At 38.9% G+C, this 17,943-nt stretch overlaps 1 protein-coding gene across 2 annotated transcripts in view; it reads left to right on the top strand.

Annotated features, from left to right (window-relative positions):
- Window positions 1-17,943, top strand: part of DOCK2 (dedicator of cytokinesis 2) — a 471,688-nt gene that overhangs the window by 94,600 nt on the left and 359,145 nt on the right. For both annotated transcript variants that reach the window (XM_072145916.1, XM_072145917.1), the window contains exons 11-15: window positions 306-381; window positions 7,514-7,590; window positions 9,286-9,411; window positions 12,530-12,645; window positions 14,493-14,591. In XM_072145916.1, coding sequence (XP_072002017.1) covers window positions 306-381; window positions 7,514-7,590; window positions 9,286-9,411; window positions 12,530-12,645; window positions 14,493-14,591 — 494 coding nt within the window. The remainder of the gene's footprint in view (window positions 1-305; window positions 382-7,513; window positions 7,591-9,285; window positions 9,412-12,529; window positions 12,646-14,492; window positions 14,592-17,943) is intronic.

Here is a 17,943-nt window from a genome sequence, read left to right as displayed (position 1 = left end):
TTGATACGTTATATCTATCTTTCTTTGTGAACCCTATGGCTAGAGGTTATGTTAGTGACCTCTCTTACATGGTTCTTAAAAAGTTTTTTTCAGTGTGTTGTATTGGAAGTGCATATAATGTTATAGTAGAACTATATTGTGGCTGTATGAGGCTGATGCTTTTAGAAGGCCAATCCGATTTATTTGACACCTTTACTTTCCCCATGCTTGAATTTCTCAGCATTTTAGCAGCACATTTCACAGCCATGTTTCATAAATACTATTAATATGTTCAGTCTTGACCTTGAAGTGTTTATTTTCAATAGTAATGGACATCACCGACGTGATGAAAGGGAAAGCTGAAGGCGATGAAGAAAAGCAGCATTTTATACCCTTCCATCCGTAAGTATTAAATGTGCCTAATTTGCATTTCCAGAATCTACAAATTAATTTAAGAATTAGCCATTTGTTTCTAGAGAAATGCAGATAGTTTTCCATTTATGTTTCATTATGCCTTATGTTACTAAGTGCATAAAAAGTCTCCTAAATTATTAATGAACAGATGCGGCAAGTGTCAAACTTTTGTAATATACAGCTTTGCTGTTTAATAGTCTATTTAATGTAAAGTACTATTTTAATCAATTTATTGAAACCAAGCAAAATACAGTTGACAAGAAGAACAGTGGACAGTATACAGGAAATACCCAATAAGATATTTTGTATATAAAGTTTAGTAGGCTTTGTAAACTCCTTTAATGGAAGTGAAATGAATGGATCCTTTTTTAGTGCGTTATACTTGTGCCCGCCATACATACAGCTGTACAGTATTAACTATGGTGTCATTAGCTGGATCACCCAACTCAACGTGTACTTCAAGGATTACTGATAAATGAGGCCCATTTATTCTTTCCTTTTGACAGTAGAAGGCTACTAACCCTCATATATAAACTTCAGAGCAAATGAGGTCGGTACTTTTTGATTCACCGGAAATCTTGAATCCTTTATTCATTTCATGGTAACACAGCACTTTACAGGTATTAAAGGAAACCTACCACTTGAAGTGGCAGGTATAAGACGGAAATACCGAGCACCAGCTCAGGGTGAGCTGGTGCCGGAGCTTATTTTTGTTAGTGTTTTAAACCGCTGTATCGCGGTTTAAAACACTTTTTAAACTTTATAGCCGAAGCTGCTTTGGCGCAGGGAGGTACGCGCTCGCCGCTTACCATATGCGCGGCTCTCCTTCACTCCCTATGTAGCCTCGCGCATGGTAAGCGCCGAGCGCGTACCTCCCTGCGCCGAAGCAGCTTCGGCTATAAAGTTTAAAAAGTGTTTTAAACCTCGATACAGCGGTTTAAAACACTAACAAAAATAAGCTCCGGCACCAGCTCACCCTGAGCTGGTGCTCGGTATTTCCGTCTTATACCTGCCACTTCAAGTGGTAGGTTTCCTTTAACACATTAGGGCGGCACGGTGGCTGAGTGAGTAGCACTTCTGCCTTGCAGCACTGGGGTCATGGGTTCGAATCCCACCCCGGTCAACATCTGCAAAGAGTTTGTATGTTCTCTCCGTGTTTGCGTGGGTTTTCTCCGGGTACTCCGGTTTCCTCCCACACTTCAAAAACATACTGTTAGGTTGTTTAGATTGTGAGCCCCATGGGGACAGGGACCAATTTGGCATGCTTTGTGCAGTGCTGCGTAATCTGTGTGCGCTATATAAATAAAGAATTATTATTATTACATAAGTGCACGAAAAGCATCATCTTACGCGTTTCTGACCGATAAGGTCCTTGTGGTTTGCTAGCTCAAAACTTCGGTACTTCAAGTAAAGATGGACTTTTACAAATACAGTGAAAGGCATACCTTACAAGGTACAGTAATGTTATTGTTCTGATAATTGCTAAATCATTAACATGTAGTGCTAGACATGCAACTAATTCTCCAATGGACCTTAGAGGGCCTTGCATCAGATAATATAATAATAACACTGGGGCACATTTACTAACAACAGAGCATCCTGCACTAAATGCAGTTTGCCTGTGTATAGGGCACCAAATTCAGGATTTCTGGCTCCTGTTCTTAATGAATCTGGCCCCCCCCTGCACTGTTCCGGCAGAGTGCACCACTTTGTTTTTGGTGCATCTTTAACATAAAGCGTGCAACACAATTCTGTTGCACTTTGCATTTTAAATCTGGTGCATGGTCTGACTAAGCACTGGAACGCCCCCTAATTTGTGTCGAATGATGCCTAGTGCAGGCGCTCCACAAAAGGGTCGCATACGACACAAATGTGGGGCAGGTACTTCTTGATTACCTGTGCAAGCAGTTTGCACTAAAAAGAATGTGCAACGTCGGACAGAAAACTTGCGCAAGGGCCTTAGTAAATGTGCCCCACTGATCCCAGCTTTTTAACCCCATAAGTGCTGCATCAATGGTAACAGTTCCATTTGCCACCAAGTATGTTCACTGAGTGCTGATGAGTTGCTAAGGTGGCCTAAAAAAGGCCCCAATGGGTGGCTTTTTAATTCACATATTAGGCCTTGCCAAAAGTTGGGTCTAATGTGTTGCCTAGCAAACACATTGGCCCACATTTATCAAAACTAGTGCTATGCAGCTTGCCTGTGGAGTGTGCAGAGTGAGCCAGATTCATCAAAACTGGTGCACAGTCTTCATTAATCTGGAGCCCCTGCACTGCTCGGGAAGTGGGCACTATTTTTATTTTTTGGTGCACTTTGTTCATGCTGCAGAATTGTGGCACAGACAGAATCGTACTGCACGTCAGTAATAAATGTGATGCAAACTACTACTTAGCACTAGCACGCTTCTTATGTGTACATTTTTTTCTGTCTTGTCGGACACAGTGCAGCTGCGACACAGAACGGGTGCAAATACTTTATAAATACATGTGCAAGCAGTTTGCTTGTTAGTTTCAGTGCAAAGTCAGACATAAAACTGGCGCAAATGCTTTAATAAATGTGGGCCATTGATGTAATAAACTGCAGTACAAATTATTGCAGTGTATTATTTTAGTGACTTGGTCCCTAGCGGTAAATTACCCAAGGTAATATTCAATGTTTAAAAATGTTGTAATAAAGTAAAAAAACAAAATGTTTTTTTACTTAAAACTCGAAGAAATGAGAATTAACCTGTACCAGTAATTTACTCAAAGTTTGTTGACATGATCATTTTAGGGGCAGCACGGTGGCTTAGTGGTTAGCGTTACAGCCTTGCAGCACAGGGTCAACATCTGCAAAGAGTTTGTATGTTCTCTCCATGTTTGTGTGGGTTTCCTCTGGGTCCCCCAGTTTCCTCCCACGCTCCACATCATACTGGTAGGTTGATTAGATTGTGAGCCCCATTGGGGACAGGGACTGATTTGGTAAGCTCTGTGCAGCGCTGCGTAATCTGTGTACGCTATATAAATAAAGGAATTATTGTTTTGAAATTATTTTTTTTTGGAATAGCCCTCCATCTACAATAGAACAACATGAAAACTTTTGCTGAGTATTACCAAACGTGTATTATAAGTATGAGTATTCTTAAATGTGTATTATAATTTAGGTTAATTGAGTCACAGTGGGAATTTATGAAGTCTGGGGGCATTGTTCACCAGTCTTGATATACCCCCCGCAGGCATACAATGCTTCAGATATTCTAAGAGGCTCTAGCCTAGTGCTCCCAGATGACAGAACCTGGCATAGAATTCTGCTTTAACCTGTACCAGGAAAAGTGCAAGGAATTGGGGTGTTTCATGCTTAATCTTTTTTCACGGTTAATAAAGCCCCCCTGGTAAATCTTAATTTTATCTCAAACTTAGATTTTTTTTTAACCAAGTCACTCTAGTCATAAAAAGAAAAAACACATTGAATATTGCTCTTAGAAGGGCTTTCAAATTACTAAACTTAAAAAGTTTCTCTAGTAGAACAAAGTGGTACTAAGAACAATATTAGAAACAGTATTACAAGGGCAAAATGTTTTATACCATAATTCGAAATCCAATAATTTTCATCCTGTAGCAACAATTACATTAGAGTTAAATTGCTTTTGTGAGGGGTATGAGCATTTAAAATAGCAATTGAACAATTCTGTACCCTGAAACCATATGATCAAAATTTTCATGTTCGTTAAAGTACAACTGTAAAGAATAAAAATGTTTGCCTAACTCTGCACTAAGCAAAAATAAGCAATTCTCTAACGTACTCTAATTAACTATCTGCAGCTGGTAGCAGAGATTTAACCTTGCTCCCCCTTCTTGCTGCTTTCCATTTGTGATGCTTTCTGGTAACCATGGGAAACTGTATAGGACGAGAGGGGGTTTTTTGAAAGGGGCAGTAGCAGAGAAGTGCAAGAAAACAGGACTGACCCACATGACTCATCACATGCTTCAGTTCGTCCAATTACAAACATGGTTCATGTGAATGTCCTCAGTGCTCTGGCTTCCCTGCCCTTAGCTGATGTCACAACCAGGAAGTGCCATCCACTTCAGGTATAACTGAATATGATTTTATAAGAAGGACTGATAGATATACCAGGCGGTATCTAAGGTTAAGAAGAAGTGAGCAGTATGATACAGGTATCATAGGAATTCTTGTCACATGCTCTCTCCAGCTGTGCAAAAACAATTTTTTTTGTCAGTAACTTTACAGTAACACTTTAAGAAACCATTATCAGTTCTAGATGGTATTAATATTATCTTGGTCTTTGCTGTCAAATTTGCACAGAAATCATAATGTAGAAACCTAAAAAGAACAGAACTAGCAATAAAGACATAAAAGTTTTCTGGTTTGCAAGCTATGAAAAATGCACAGGACCAGGAATTTTGACTTTTTATCTCCCTTGGCCACCCTCATGACAAGTGGACAGGGAGGGGAGTGGGTAAGACTAGCAGATTTTTACGCCAGGCTGGGGTGGTGGCACCGGTGGATCCACGACTGAAGTAAGATGTCCCAATGTCTTTCATTTACTTTGGGTTTTACTAAAATAATGGCATAAAATGCCTTCCATGCATCAATCATGTCTAGTGTCAGTTTGTTGGTTGCAAACAACTAAAAATCTATAAAAATCTATAATCTAATGAGATTTATAGAAAATGTGCAGCATGTATTTGGCAGACCATGTTCATGTTCAGGTTAAAATGGGAATTCAGGAGATAAGAGATGAATCGGACAGAAACCTGGATACCTTTGTAGGAAATTATATATTACAGGCTTTAATGCCCAGACACCATGTTGCTGGGAAAGGTGCCTTGTATAAACAAGATTTACTATAGATTGGCCTGGAACAGAAAACTAGACTGGATGCGCTGGTCCATCTAATTGCTAAAGGGAAGAGGACACACAGCACGCCAGGGAGTTACCCTAAAGCTGTGACTTGACCATCAGAGTCTTCCTGTAAAGTTATTAAACACTTATATAGAATTGATAAAAGAAGTGCCAACTCTGACCCATCTTACATCATTAGGAATAATTATGTAAATATGTATTCATATGTTGTATTAAATGACTAAGCAAATTTCTACCAAGATACAAATTTAGGAAGTGTTTTTCAGTTGCCTCGAAAGATTTCTCAACATTTGATGAACATGCAGTGGGTCATCTGAAATAGTTTTCAGGAGACACATTGATGAATTTGCCTCATTGTAATTCTACCCAGTCTGTTGTTAATACATAAACATCACTAAAGTAGGACTGTGGATTGGTAAAAAGAGAGGGGGAGAGGGTCTCATACAATTTCATACAGTGTTATTGAAGCCTCAACTATTCACTTTTTACCTTTTCAATGATATAATACTGCATATACTGGAAATAATTCTACCAAATATGCCATAAACTGTAATGCATATATTTGTATCATCATTGGACTCTCTATAGTTTCTGTAATAAATAATTGATTATTTTTACTGAATGGTTAAAAGGTATCAGAACCAGGGTGCATTAAGTTGCATTTTAGATTTGGCCATTTGACAGCTATTGCATCTTTTATGTGCTTATACAAGGCACTCAGCTAAGTTCATATTTACAACTTTACAAACATTAAGGTTGTTAACATTTTTTTGGTAGCAAGTCAACCCACTGTACGGAGTTTCTGCTTTGTACTTGAAATGAGAGGGCAAGAACTGATGGGAGGGATAGATATAGAGATACGTAGATGATATATTGGAATTGGAGTGTTTGATGACTGTGGCAGATCTATAAGTAAGAACTTACCAAATTGTCTTATACCAATTGTCCTATGAGAACAGATTAAAGTAACTGAGCTCCATACAATTACCAGTGTTTGTGTGTGATTACTTACATGTGAGATAAAAGCAGTGTGCTTGATTTTCTGTGCCTTTTGTATTGTGTATTGTTTTTAGTTCTTGTAATAGGAAAGCAGAGAACCAATATATATGTCACCTGATTACAGCAGAAGGAACATACTATAGCAGCAGCAAGTGCGGGACTTCAGTGCTTAGGTCTTTACCTGTGACTTTATACAACCAATTTACCTCTCTCAACAAATTCGATTACCTGGCTGATGCTTTTATGAATTATGAACCAAACATATGTTGAGAATGCTGTAGCGACACTGATGCAGAAACATATCTTGTTTAAACCCTGAACTGAGTGGTTTTGCTGGAAAAACAATTATGAAATTATGATAATGAGGCTTTGTCACTCCTGACTCGTTTCTACTCTTACCCTAATTATCCACTGGTCCAGCCTTGTCATGCCCAGCATAAGCTGAGAATATGTCATCGCTGTGTTATCTCTGACAGGCAGAAGTAATCAATCACTGCACCATCCCTCAGCTGCAGTGTATGAGTCATGCAGCTCATGTTGATTAGACCTGTCTTGTCAGTTAAAGAAGCTCTGTGTAATGTGTTTATGTATGGCAGCCTGCATGCAACGCCACGGCTTTCTCCAAGGTCCTGAATTTTATAATTGTTTTTTTGGGCAAAACCACTCTGATAAGGGATTAAACAAGATATGTTTCTGCACTAGTGTCACAACAGTATTCTCAAGGTATGTTTGGTTCACAATGCATAAAAGCAAATGGTAGATTTCCTTTAAGCTGCTTGACAATACTCTGATTATGGGGTTACAGTAAATAAACATCTATACTCAATATATATTTAGCCATTTAGTGTACTTTCAGACTAGAAATGGGACATTCTTTTCAATGGATACAATGAAGTGATCTGTAAGCTGCACTAGTAATGGTGTTATCCCAGGTACATTATTTATCTCAACAAAGAGTATATTGTATTCTGTTGATGGACTGATGCATTAATATCCACCATGAAAGGATGATGTATACGGTTTTGCTTCATCCCAAACCAAATAATCAAATCCATAATGAAGATGTAAAGAGCGCAGCAGCTCCATGTGCATAAGGCCAAGCAGGTTGCGTTCTTATGTGTTTGCTGCCAAATGTAGCCTTCTTTATTCTGGAGGGCATTGTGTAAGTGGCTTTACAGCCAGTTAATAGACGAGTTTTAATGTAACAATAAAGTAACAGTTGTCAAATTGCATCACCTTCTCTTTGTATTCCTCCAGGGTTGTAGCAGAGAATGATTTTTTGCACAGCCTGCTTAACAAAGTCACAGCACTAAAAGGAGACAGCGGTGGACAAGGTAAATGAATGTCATCCTGCTCTATAATGAAAACTAAAAGGATGGAAACAATGTCACATCTTCATTTCTGTAAACCTGCAAAAGTATAATTTTCTAACAAAATGTAACATTAAACATTAAAAAAATTAAGAATAAACAATCTGATATCAACGAATGATAAGTGATCACAACAATATCAGGTGGTCTTCAGTCATAATAATTTGATTTAACTTTTTGTAATCTGTAATTCTGTACATTCATTATATCAAGTTCTACGTATTTGTTACTTGCATCAACGTTTCATTTCGCTGTACAATTCACAGCTAATTCCTTGGTGATTGAATAGTACAGTGCCAAGTAACAACATGGCACAGCATCCAGTATTTGTTAAAGGGAACCTGTCACAATATATCTCCCCCAGAAACCTGCAGCAGTACCTTGTAGTGGAGTTTAATAGTGTTCCTCTGCTGAATTTACTTCTATTATTGCTGCCACAATTCCCAGCCAGAAATAGCCAGCCATGTTCCGGCATGCAGGTGCACGTCAGTGATGAGGATCTAACCAACTAGCTCATTCTCGCTCATGTGATGCACTCAAGCAGGATGGCACCAACCAGGGATATACAGGGCCTGTGCCAAGCCTGCTTAGCTTCAGAGTGAGAGTAGCTGAGAGGAGGCTCACCAACCAGACTGTATGCCCAAGCTGGTCTGCCTCTTTGACTATAACTACAAAAATGAAGGGGGCAGCAATGATAGAACTAAATTCAGCAATTAAACACTATTAAATGCCACTACAAGGTATTCTAGCAGTTTTCTGGGTGATATATGTGGTGACAGGTTCCCTTTAAGTCTAACAGCCTTGTCATAGTGATCAGTCTGCTATATAGTAGGGTCCCTCAACAATTCAGTTTTCAGCTTCCTCTTAAAAAACTAAGAAATTGAAATTGAGCAGATCCTTTATAAATCCCATTGAAATCAATGCAATTTTTATGTCATCCATAGTCATCTCTGTTTTTCAGTGTTTTGGACAAAAAAAAATGACAGTTTGAACTACTTTTTTTACATAAAAAAAAGTAATTCCTAAGGGATGACATAAAGTTATCTTTTACGGATAGTAAGTGTTAGTTTTTACAGTTTCTTTTAGATGAAGAAATAGACAGATATTGATAGACAGAAATTGGTAATATATCGATACAAAAAAAGATGATGGATAGATTAAAGATAAATGTGTGGTATAGAGAGAAAGATAGGTAGGAAGATAGTAATTAGAGATCAGTAGGTCGATAGATAGACTGATAGATAGGATTTGAAGGATTAATGGATAGATATACAGATAGAGATGCTATAGATCAATGTCTTGACATCTATGAGGGATAGAGAGATAGATTTGAGGGATGGATAGATACAGATATAGAAACTATAGATCAATGCCCTGAAAGTGAAAGTAAACTATTTGTTAACAGACACTGTCATCTGGGATGTTTATTTGCATTACCATTTATTAGCATCTGTTATCTTTTTGTAACGGAGGTAAATAAACGATAATCCTGACGGTAATGTGAACTTAGCCTTACATCAACTATTCCTGGTTGCCCATTTAGTTGATTTTTGGAAACTTTCTTAAAGTTTAAGTGATATCAATTTTCCACATTCAGCCAACAAATACACAGAGATTCAAAATATGAATGTGTTTTAATTTTGCATTTTTCTTTTGCAGGTCTTTGGGTTACAGTGAAAATGTTGGTTGGCGATTCTGTCCAGATCCGGAAAGATTACCCTCATCTTGTGGACAGAACTACTGTCATCGCAAGAAAACTAGGATTTCCTGAAATAATTATGCCAGGTACTGTGGACTACATAGAGAAATTTTACACATCATTTTTCCAAAAGATTTCTTCTGTTCATGATAAACATCAATTAGAACCTGATGAATGGGATTATTACTCCTTACAGAAGAAATATTAGCAATATATCTATACTGGCATTTGTAGAAAAAGAAAGGATCAGCTTACTGTATGTCCAGACTAACTAGAGTTTTCTGTCCCAGCATAAAACACATGCTAATTTTTGTTGCAGAGTTTACTGTACTTTGGATTTGCATTGCAAAACGATCAATGATGGCCTTACTATATGATAGTTATTCTGTAAGACTTTGATTATACTCTAAAGTTCTACAGCTTTATCTCCATGCAGATTCTTCATAAAAATCTGCAACACTGGAACCAAAAAAAAGAAACTTTAAAAGGATTTGAATGTTTTTTTAATAAGTTGGGCAAAGATAAATGTCCTGATTTAGTGAAATTGGTAAATTGTCCAATTTGTAGCGAAAATAAAGAACAGCAGCAATATCCACTTAGCCTTTAATGCATGGTGGATTATTTGACATTATCTAGGGAATAGGAAATGATAAAACACTTCACAAGATCATAGATCCAGGCTTCCGATGCCGTATACATGTGCAGTGTGTATGGGCATGTAGTCATTTGTTAATATATGTTGTGTGATTAGACATAACACCTTCTTACTTCTTTTCAATTGTTCTTTACTGATCCTAATATCTTTTGCCATTATTATTTTAGAAATGTAAGAGGCATTAAACCAAAGCTGGTGCATTTCTCTACTGCCCCTCTTTCATGAGTATCAAAGGATTGAGCCTATTGATCTTTTTTATATTTTACTTGCTCTTCTTGAGCAGTATCATGTTTAGCATTATGCTGTGAAGCCTTGGTTCAGATATGGAGTCACAGATTTGGGCTGAATTGTTTGGTCATAAGCAAAAGTTAAGAATTCTGTCTATGTTTAGCAGATACAGCAGAAAGTTTTATTCCATAGCAGCACATCCTTTAATGTTGCATAGACAATCATCTGGGGTTTTTCTTCCCATCAGCTTTTATTATAATCTTCTTTGCTGTCCGGTATTTTAAATATATTAGCATGGGAAGCAGTAGCATGATTTAATGTGTTGTGTTTAAACCTATGTTCGGGGATTACTAAAAGTGACTATTGCATTTCAAATAGTTGAAAAAGTAAAACCCATTTTCCCATGTAAGCCTTACTTTTACCTGCAGCTCTTCTCATTGCATATAAATTGCCCCTAATGTTCTAGGATAAAAGTTGTCGCTATCACATGTGGAATATAATTACAGATTTTATAGCCATTGTCAGGTGTGTGATCACACTGTATTATCACAGAATGACTACTTTTCCTCTTTTCCCTGTGTGTAAATAGCAGTCTCTGTGGATGCTGACATCAGGAGGTGATTTATTCAAGTTCTGTTAATGGCACCTTCATCAGAAGCTGTAAAAATGTGCTACCGGAACACAACAATTGTAGTATTTCCACAGCACAGGAATGATGAGTTGATGGCAACATGGGAGGTTCAGGTCCTGATGTCTGCACTAGTGATGAACAGACCCTAGTACAGTCCAAAGTTAAAACTCCCGACTGGGCCTGAGTACTGGACCTGAAGCCCAAACAGTAACACCTACAATGGGTGTTTGCACTAGTTGCGGGTGTTATGTATTTAAATGCCACTGCCAGAGAGGCTCTGGAAGTTAATGTTAGGCTTGAGCAAAGGCTCTTAGCTCTTAAATTTTCCCACAATACTATTTATCTGTCTGCCGATCTCACTGCATCATCATGGTGACTGGTTGACTTTATATCACTGTGTGAAACAATGATATACCTTATCAACAGTATAAACAAATCTAATAGGTCATTCATTTCTCCTTAAAGAGGACCTGTTACCAGATTTTGACCGACCTAACAATGTCTACTATTAAAAGGTTACAAGTCCTCCCCATATCACCTAAAATAAGTTGCCATTGAGGTTCTGTACCTTAATTACAGACATTTTTCTGATATGAAAATTAACTTTTGTGACTCATGTCTGGTCTTTGTGACGCTTGCTCTCTCAGGCTGGCAGTGAACCACTCCCCATTATTTTGAATGACAGCTCTGTGTCTATTCAAATTAGGGACTGTCTGCTAATATGCAACTACAGACACATAAAGCTCTATGTACAGATGGGAAATACTGTACCAATTTTTTTACATGGTGCCTTGTGTTACATTCCTGAAATGTGACCAGTGTGACATCATCGCAGGTCCTTTATCTTTCTAATAATAGCAAACTGTACATGGAGTATGGAGGAGAGTAGAATTCCATGGAGGCAGCTGTGACTTCATGTGGTCAGATGCATGCATGGGGTACAGTTTGTTATTGTTAAGAGGCTAAAGTACACATGAACTGTGACCAGTAAGCAGGCGTCTTTGATCGTCCTACCCAGACATTTTCAGCGTGCAGCTACAAGGAGCTGCGCATACTCGTCCACGAATCTGGAGTTCTGCACATGCGCAGAACACAGGCCGGATGCTGCACGATCTTGGCTCCAAAGCCAGAGCTACGGGGCATGCGCATGCGACTTCACGGATACAAGGAGCTGCGTGCTGAAGATGTCTTGGTAGGAGGATCAAAGAGGCTACTGGGGCGTGGAGTAACCGGGCCATATAGCCTCAGCTCCGGCTACTCCACGCCCAAGTAGCCTCTTTAGAAATTTGCATAATACCCTGATTAAAGATTTAAAAAGATAGAGGGGAGTAAAGGATTAGCCCTAAAAAGGGCTATCCTTACATACGTTAGATGCACCTACCTACCTTAATAGGTAGTTCCCTATTGGTAGGTTTCCTTTAACAAATGGGACAGGGCTTATTGTTCTTGTAGTCAATTGCATAAACTCTTGTTTGAATGTTTAAGTATTACAAAGTTTTACCGTTTTTTATACATTTCAAAAAAGCAAATAAGAACTGAAAAGTATATAAAAACTGCAAAAAAAAGCTTATTAAATACTGTATATTTGGAAGCTGTAGAATTATTAATATCCTATTCATCAAAGGCTCTCTACTATATACTATCTATATTATAGATCTGATTAACTAATTTTTATATTTGTGTTCTGCAGGAGATGTAAGGAATGACATTTACATTACATTATTAAGTGGAGATTTTGATAGAGCCACACAGAGGAATGTTGAAGTTATTATGTGTGTTTGTGATGAAGAAGGAAAAGTCCTGCCTGTAAGTATATATTTAAAGATCTTCATAAGATTCCAGGCAGGACACAGGAAACCTATGCCTTGAGTTGAAAATTAAGCAAGGCAGTTCCCTCTATATCAATGTTTGACTTTCGATGCTGTTGCAAAGTACAACATGTCCCACAAAAACCAAGCCATCAACCAGCTCCATAGCCAAAAAATTAAAAATGCTATGCCACTTGGAAGACGGCAATGCAAAAATGATAGATTTTTCCCATATTAGGGTTTTATTTGAAAAATTTAGTAAAACGTTAGAAAAATATTCATGTATGGTATCCCTGTAATCATATCGACCCATAGAATGAAGATAACATGATTATTGGGCTATATGGTAAACACACAAAAAAAAAAGTAAAAAATCCAGTACAGAACTGATGCTTTTCAACTCCTGCCCTCAAAAAAAAGGTTCCTAAATTTTCAACAATAGGGGATACCAACCCCAACATGGCAACACTGGAAAAAGAATCTCATCCCACAAAAAAAAATGTTATGCCTACAAAAGGGGCCAATGAGGAAACTAAAATCCTGGCAGCTGCTGGGCGCTCCTTCCCTTCATGTGCCACATGTTGGGGGTCTCTGTACTCAGGAGAAAATGCAGAATAAATTGTAAGATGGGTTTTCTCTTTTTATCTTTTGGATAATCTATAAACTGGCTGCTTCCTTAAGGGTTTAAAATGGTGTATGTATGCACGTTACATGGTATCAGACTTTCAAATTCCAGTGATGCAAATAATATGGACTAATAGTTGTACTGGTAGCCGAGTCTAAGTGGCACCTGGTCTTCACCAGAGGCCGCTGCAAAGCAGAATGGTCTTGCTGCGGGGGGTACCACCAGGTCGTTCCACAGGTGCGACTAGCCATCGGTGGCAGCCAAGGTAGCGATGCAGGAGACAGTAGGACTTACGTCAGGAAACTGGAGCTGGCACACGGGACAGGAACACAGGATACGCTGGAGACACAGGACTGCTGGAGACACAGGAACACGGAGGAACACAGGTAACGCTGGAGACACAGGAACACGGAGGAACACAGGTAACGCTGGAGACACAGGAACACGGAGGAACACAGGTAATGCTGGAGACACAGGAACATGGAGGAACACAGGTAATGCTGGAGACACAGGAACATGGAGGAACACAGGTAACACAGCAGACACAGGAACACGGAGGCTTTCTCTTCCCAGGGAATGATTGGAGCCGCTGGATTAAATGCATTCCAGCCCTGTGCGCTGGGCTTTAAATCTAGTCCGGGCAGGAGCGGGGTGAAGTAAGTCCACGGTAGCGTTGCCGGGACTGGGGCAGCGGAGAGAAGCACAGGAGAAGCGGATCGTGGGGGTGCCCGTGACATACTCAGACTCGCAAACTAGACTAAACAGACTTAAAATGTGGCAGATTTATCACAGTGGATGATGATGATGATATACAGTAGTTGGCTGAGCTTTAGACTATTTTTTGATGAAAATTAAACCAACTCTTACTTCACGAGCCACAACCTATCTTAACCCCACTATTTTGGTAAGTCCTAGCCCTTTTCGGGTGTGCCCTCAGTTCAGGAAAGTTGTAGAAACTAAAACTGTAGTGTCCAAAACAGCGAATACAATTTTTATTTATGTATTATTTATGTCTTTGCATTATCATTTTTATTTTGGACGGAAGGTCACTTAAAGTCATATTACCAACATTACTTTTTACTTAGCGATTTGTTTTTCTTATACATTGATACTGATTACTTCAAGTAAAATGTATTCTGGCTATAGATATGTATAATATTTTTCCTGTAATTATGTTTAAGTACTTTATTTTTTATAGTGTGCCTTTTTTTTATGTTCAGAATGCCATCTGCCTGGGAGCTGGGGACAAACCTGTGAGTGAATATAGGTCTGTTCTGTACTATCAGATCAAACAGCCACGCTGGATGGAAACCATAAAGGTATAAGAGACCATTTATCATATTCATTTTATCTGGGAAATTGCCACTTTCTCTGTATTTTATTGACAGCATCATTTAAAAGAGATCCATGAAGTTGTTTAATAGTGTATTGCCACAGGGTTCATTAATTCCAAGCGCCAAAATGGTCATAAAACACAGGTAAAAATAACATATAAAAAAAACACTCAAATAATATATTTATCAGCTGAGAGGATGGTTATGTGGTGGTCACACTGAAATACCAGTGTGATGCACTTTTATGCAGTTTATCTGGCCACTTCATAACAACTTATATAAGTAGAAATGATAAAAAAAGGTACATAGATATTTTCAAATATTTATGAACAGTAATAAAATCCAAAACTGCAGGAAAAAAAGATGAACTGTGAAGTAATGTACAGATGTGGAGAACAGCTGTAGGCACAAACACCTGAATGAAGACATCATCTTAAAGGGCACCTACCACCACAAATCTACCTATAAAGGTAGATCGGGTGGTAGGTGAATCAATGGGACGTGAGGATAGCCCTTTTAAGGGCTAATCCTCACGTCCCGCACTGTTTTGTAAACTTTTATTACCCTAATATGTTAATTTACTGATGCGGCTACTGGGGCATGGAGTAGCCGCATCTGAGGTTACACGAGGCGGCTACTCCACGCCCCGGTAGCCACTTTTCCCCTCCTACTCACCATGTTCGGCGCGCAGCTGCTCGTAGCTGCGCGCCCTCGTCCGCCGATCCTGCCGTCTGCGCATGCGCAGAACAGCAGGCCCGCGCCTGCGCAGCCCCGGCTTCGGAGCAGTGACCGCGCAGGCGCGGGCCTGCTGTTCTGCGCAGACGGCAGGATCGGCGGACGAGGGCGCGCAGCTACGAGCAGCTGCGCGCCGAACATGGTGAGTAGGAGGGGAAAAGTGGCTACCGGGGCGTGGAGTAGCCGCCTCGTGTAACCTCAGATGCGGCTACTCCACGCCCCAGTAGCCGCATAAGAAAATTAACATATTAGGGTAATAAAAGTTTACAAAACAGTGCGGGGACGTGAGGATTAGCCCTTAAAAGGGCTATCCTCACGTCCCATTGATTCACCTACCACCCGATCTACCTTTATAGGTAGATTTGTGGTGGTAGGTTTCCTTTAAGTATTGTACATTATTAGATCAGAATATTCTAGAGTGCGGTTTGGTTAATTGTTTTCATTGGTGGAAAAAAAAACATTATTAACTCCTTTTTGACCAGGCCTTAAAGGGGTTTTCCCATGAAAGAAAATTCTAAATTTTTAATCCCTAATGATGTTTACACAATAAATAATTTTTAACCCCTTTAAAATTTTACTCAGTTTTATAGTTGTTTTAGCTCCTATCACTCCCTAGGCTTCTCAGTGTAAGGTTCCTGGGTGTGGGCAAGGTGTCTCTAAGCAGACACTTCATGATCCCTCTAGTGCTGTGTGCTGACAATGTGGTTAGATTATCATAGTCCAGGTTTATATACTCTTCCATTTAGCTTCTGAACATTCAATAGTATCTAACACATAGAAAGAGAGATGAGACAGATCAGAGATGATGAGATACATAAGATATAACACACAATTACATTCTCAGCTCTGCTATATCTCACCTATAACACACACAGTCAGATCTGCTGTTCCTCTCCCCCCTTCCCTCGATAAAGACCTTCTTTATATGTAGCTTTACTCTCCTGACAATGTTGCTTGCTGGCAGGAAGTCTCTGTGTGAGCTTGTCTTGGAATGCAAGGGTGGGGGCTTCTGCAGAAAGTAGCTCACTGCAGCGGCAGATAGGAAAACTGGAGCAAAATAATTATTTTTTGTAATTTATTGGACATATATTTTTTTCACGTTTTTCCAAATGATCTCCAAATGACCATTATAAATCATTACCTACTGTGTTGGTGGTTTTGATATATAATATGTATTGTTTTGGACTAACGGGGTGAAAATGGTGATGTGGGGGCTGATGTCCATTCAGAGCTATACGATTATAAGGTGACCACCGGGTCTATAGATCCCTGAATACTACAAAATATTCCAATCAATCACACTCCTCAGACCAATGTGGGTGCACAGAATTTAAATCCTACTCCAATATGCAATAAAAATAAATTCTTTCAATGGTAGAATTAAACGCTGTTAAACAATAAGGAGTAGTTGAGGCGGTAAGTAGAAAGCACTTCCTGTGGAGGAGCCACAATAAAACCTATTCCCCTTGCATTCTACTATTGTTGTGCCAGAATTTATTTTTATTGCGCATACAGTCTATAGGACCGGCAACAGTGCTGCTATTCACTGCACAGAGCTACTACAGTGCTATGCAGTGAAAAAAGAAGAAGCTGCAATAAACCACTTCTTCCTTCTCCATAAGGTCTCCGACTGTGTCTGAAGTCAGAGACGCGGTCCTGCTCCTGTCTCTCTTGCCTACAGGCGGTCATGTTTGAGTTATAAAAACAGCTTTACCACATTTTGGTTTGGTTAGCTTCAAGGATACTAACAATAATTGGATGAAGACACTGTATTTTAGAATAAAATCTATCTTTGTTTACACATTTATATGCATCATTTCTCATTTCAAATAATTTGGGGATATATGAGTTGAATTTCAGCTCAAAACATATATAGGCTTGCTTTTTTTTAAGGTCCCTGCAAGGACCTTGATATTATATCCATGACTACTATAATACTTTACAAGAGTAAGATTGTTCATGGACAGATGGATATCACATGACCCTCCACCTGCGTATCCGATGGAGTACATCTTAGTAACATACATTACATACAAACAAAGTAGAAAAAATTATCAGCAAAAGCGCCTTACTACTGCAGATTTTTTATCTGAAGCAATAAGTGACATGTCATTAATGTGTACAAATCATTGCATTTTACACATTAGAAAACAACCGCATGCAGAATTCAAGCTTTGAAATTAAATTTTTTGAGCTCTTCCCAGTGCCACAACAAAATTGCAGCATAAAACTGCATCAGAAACCAGATAGATGTATTTATTATACATATGTAAACTTTTACAAACTTTCCTTGTGTATTGGTTGCACTCGTACATGTGCATAACACATAATCCTTGAAATTCAATGGGTGCATGAAAAAAATGGACAACACATGGTCCGTTTTTTATACATGTGTTGCAAGGAAATTGGATATGAATATCAAACACAACTCTGATGACACTCAGACTACAAGTCAGATAGCACATGAATAGGACAGTTTCCTAAATGAAATTAGTTACCTTGAGGGTGTTTCTAATGTTTTGGTGCATTACAACTTGGGAAATGGCGTAAAACCAACTATAGAAATAGCCTCCAAAATACATAATGCGCTTCAGTCATTTGC

The sequence above is a fragment of the Engystomops pustulosus genome, chromosome 4, assembly GCF_040894005.1.
Source record: "Engystomops pustulosus chromosome 4, aEngPut4.maternal, whole genome shotgun sequence".
NCBI classification, from domain to species: Eukaryota; Metazoa; Chordata; class Amphibia; order Anura; family Leptodactylidae; genus Engystomops; species Engystomops pustulosus.
Note: the sequence above shows the minus strand (reverse complement) of the source record. Positions and strands in the feature narration are given on the sequence as shown.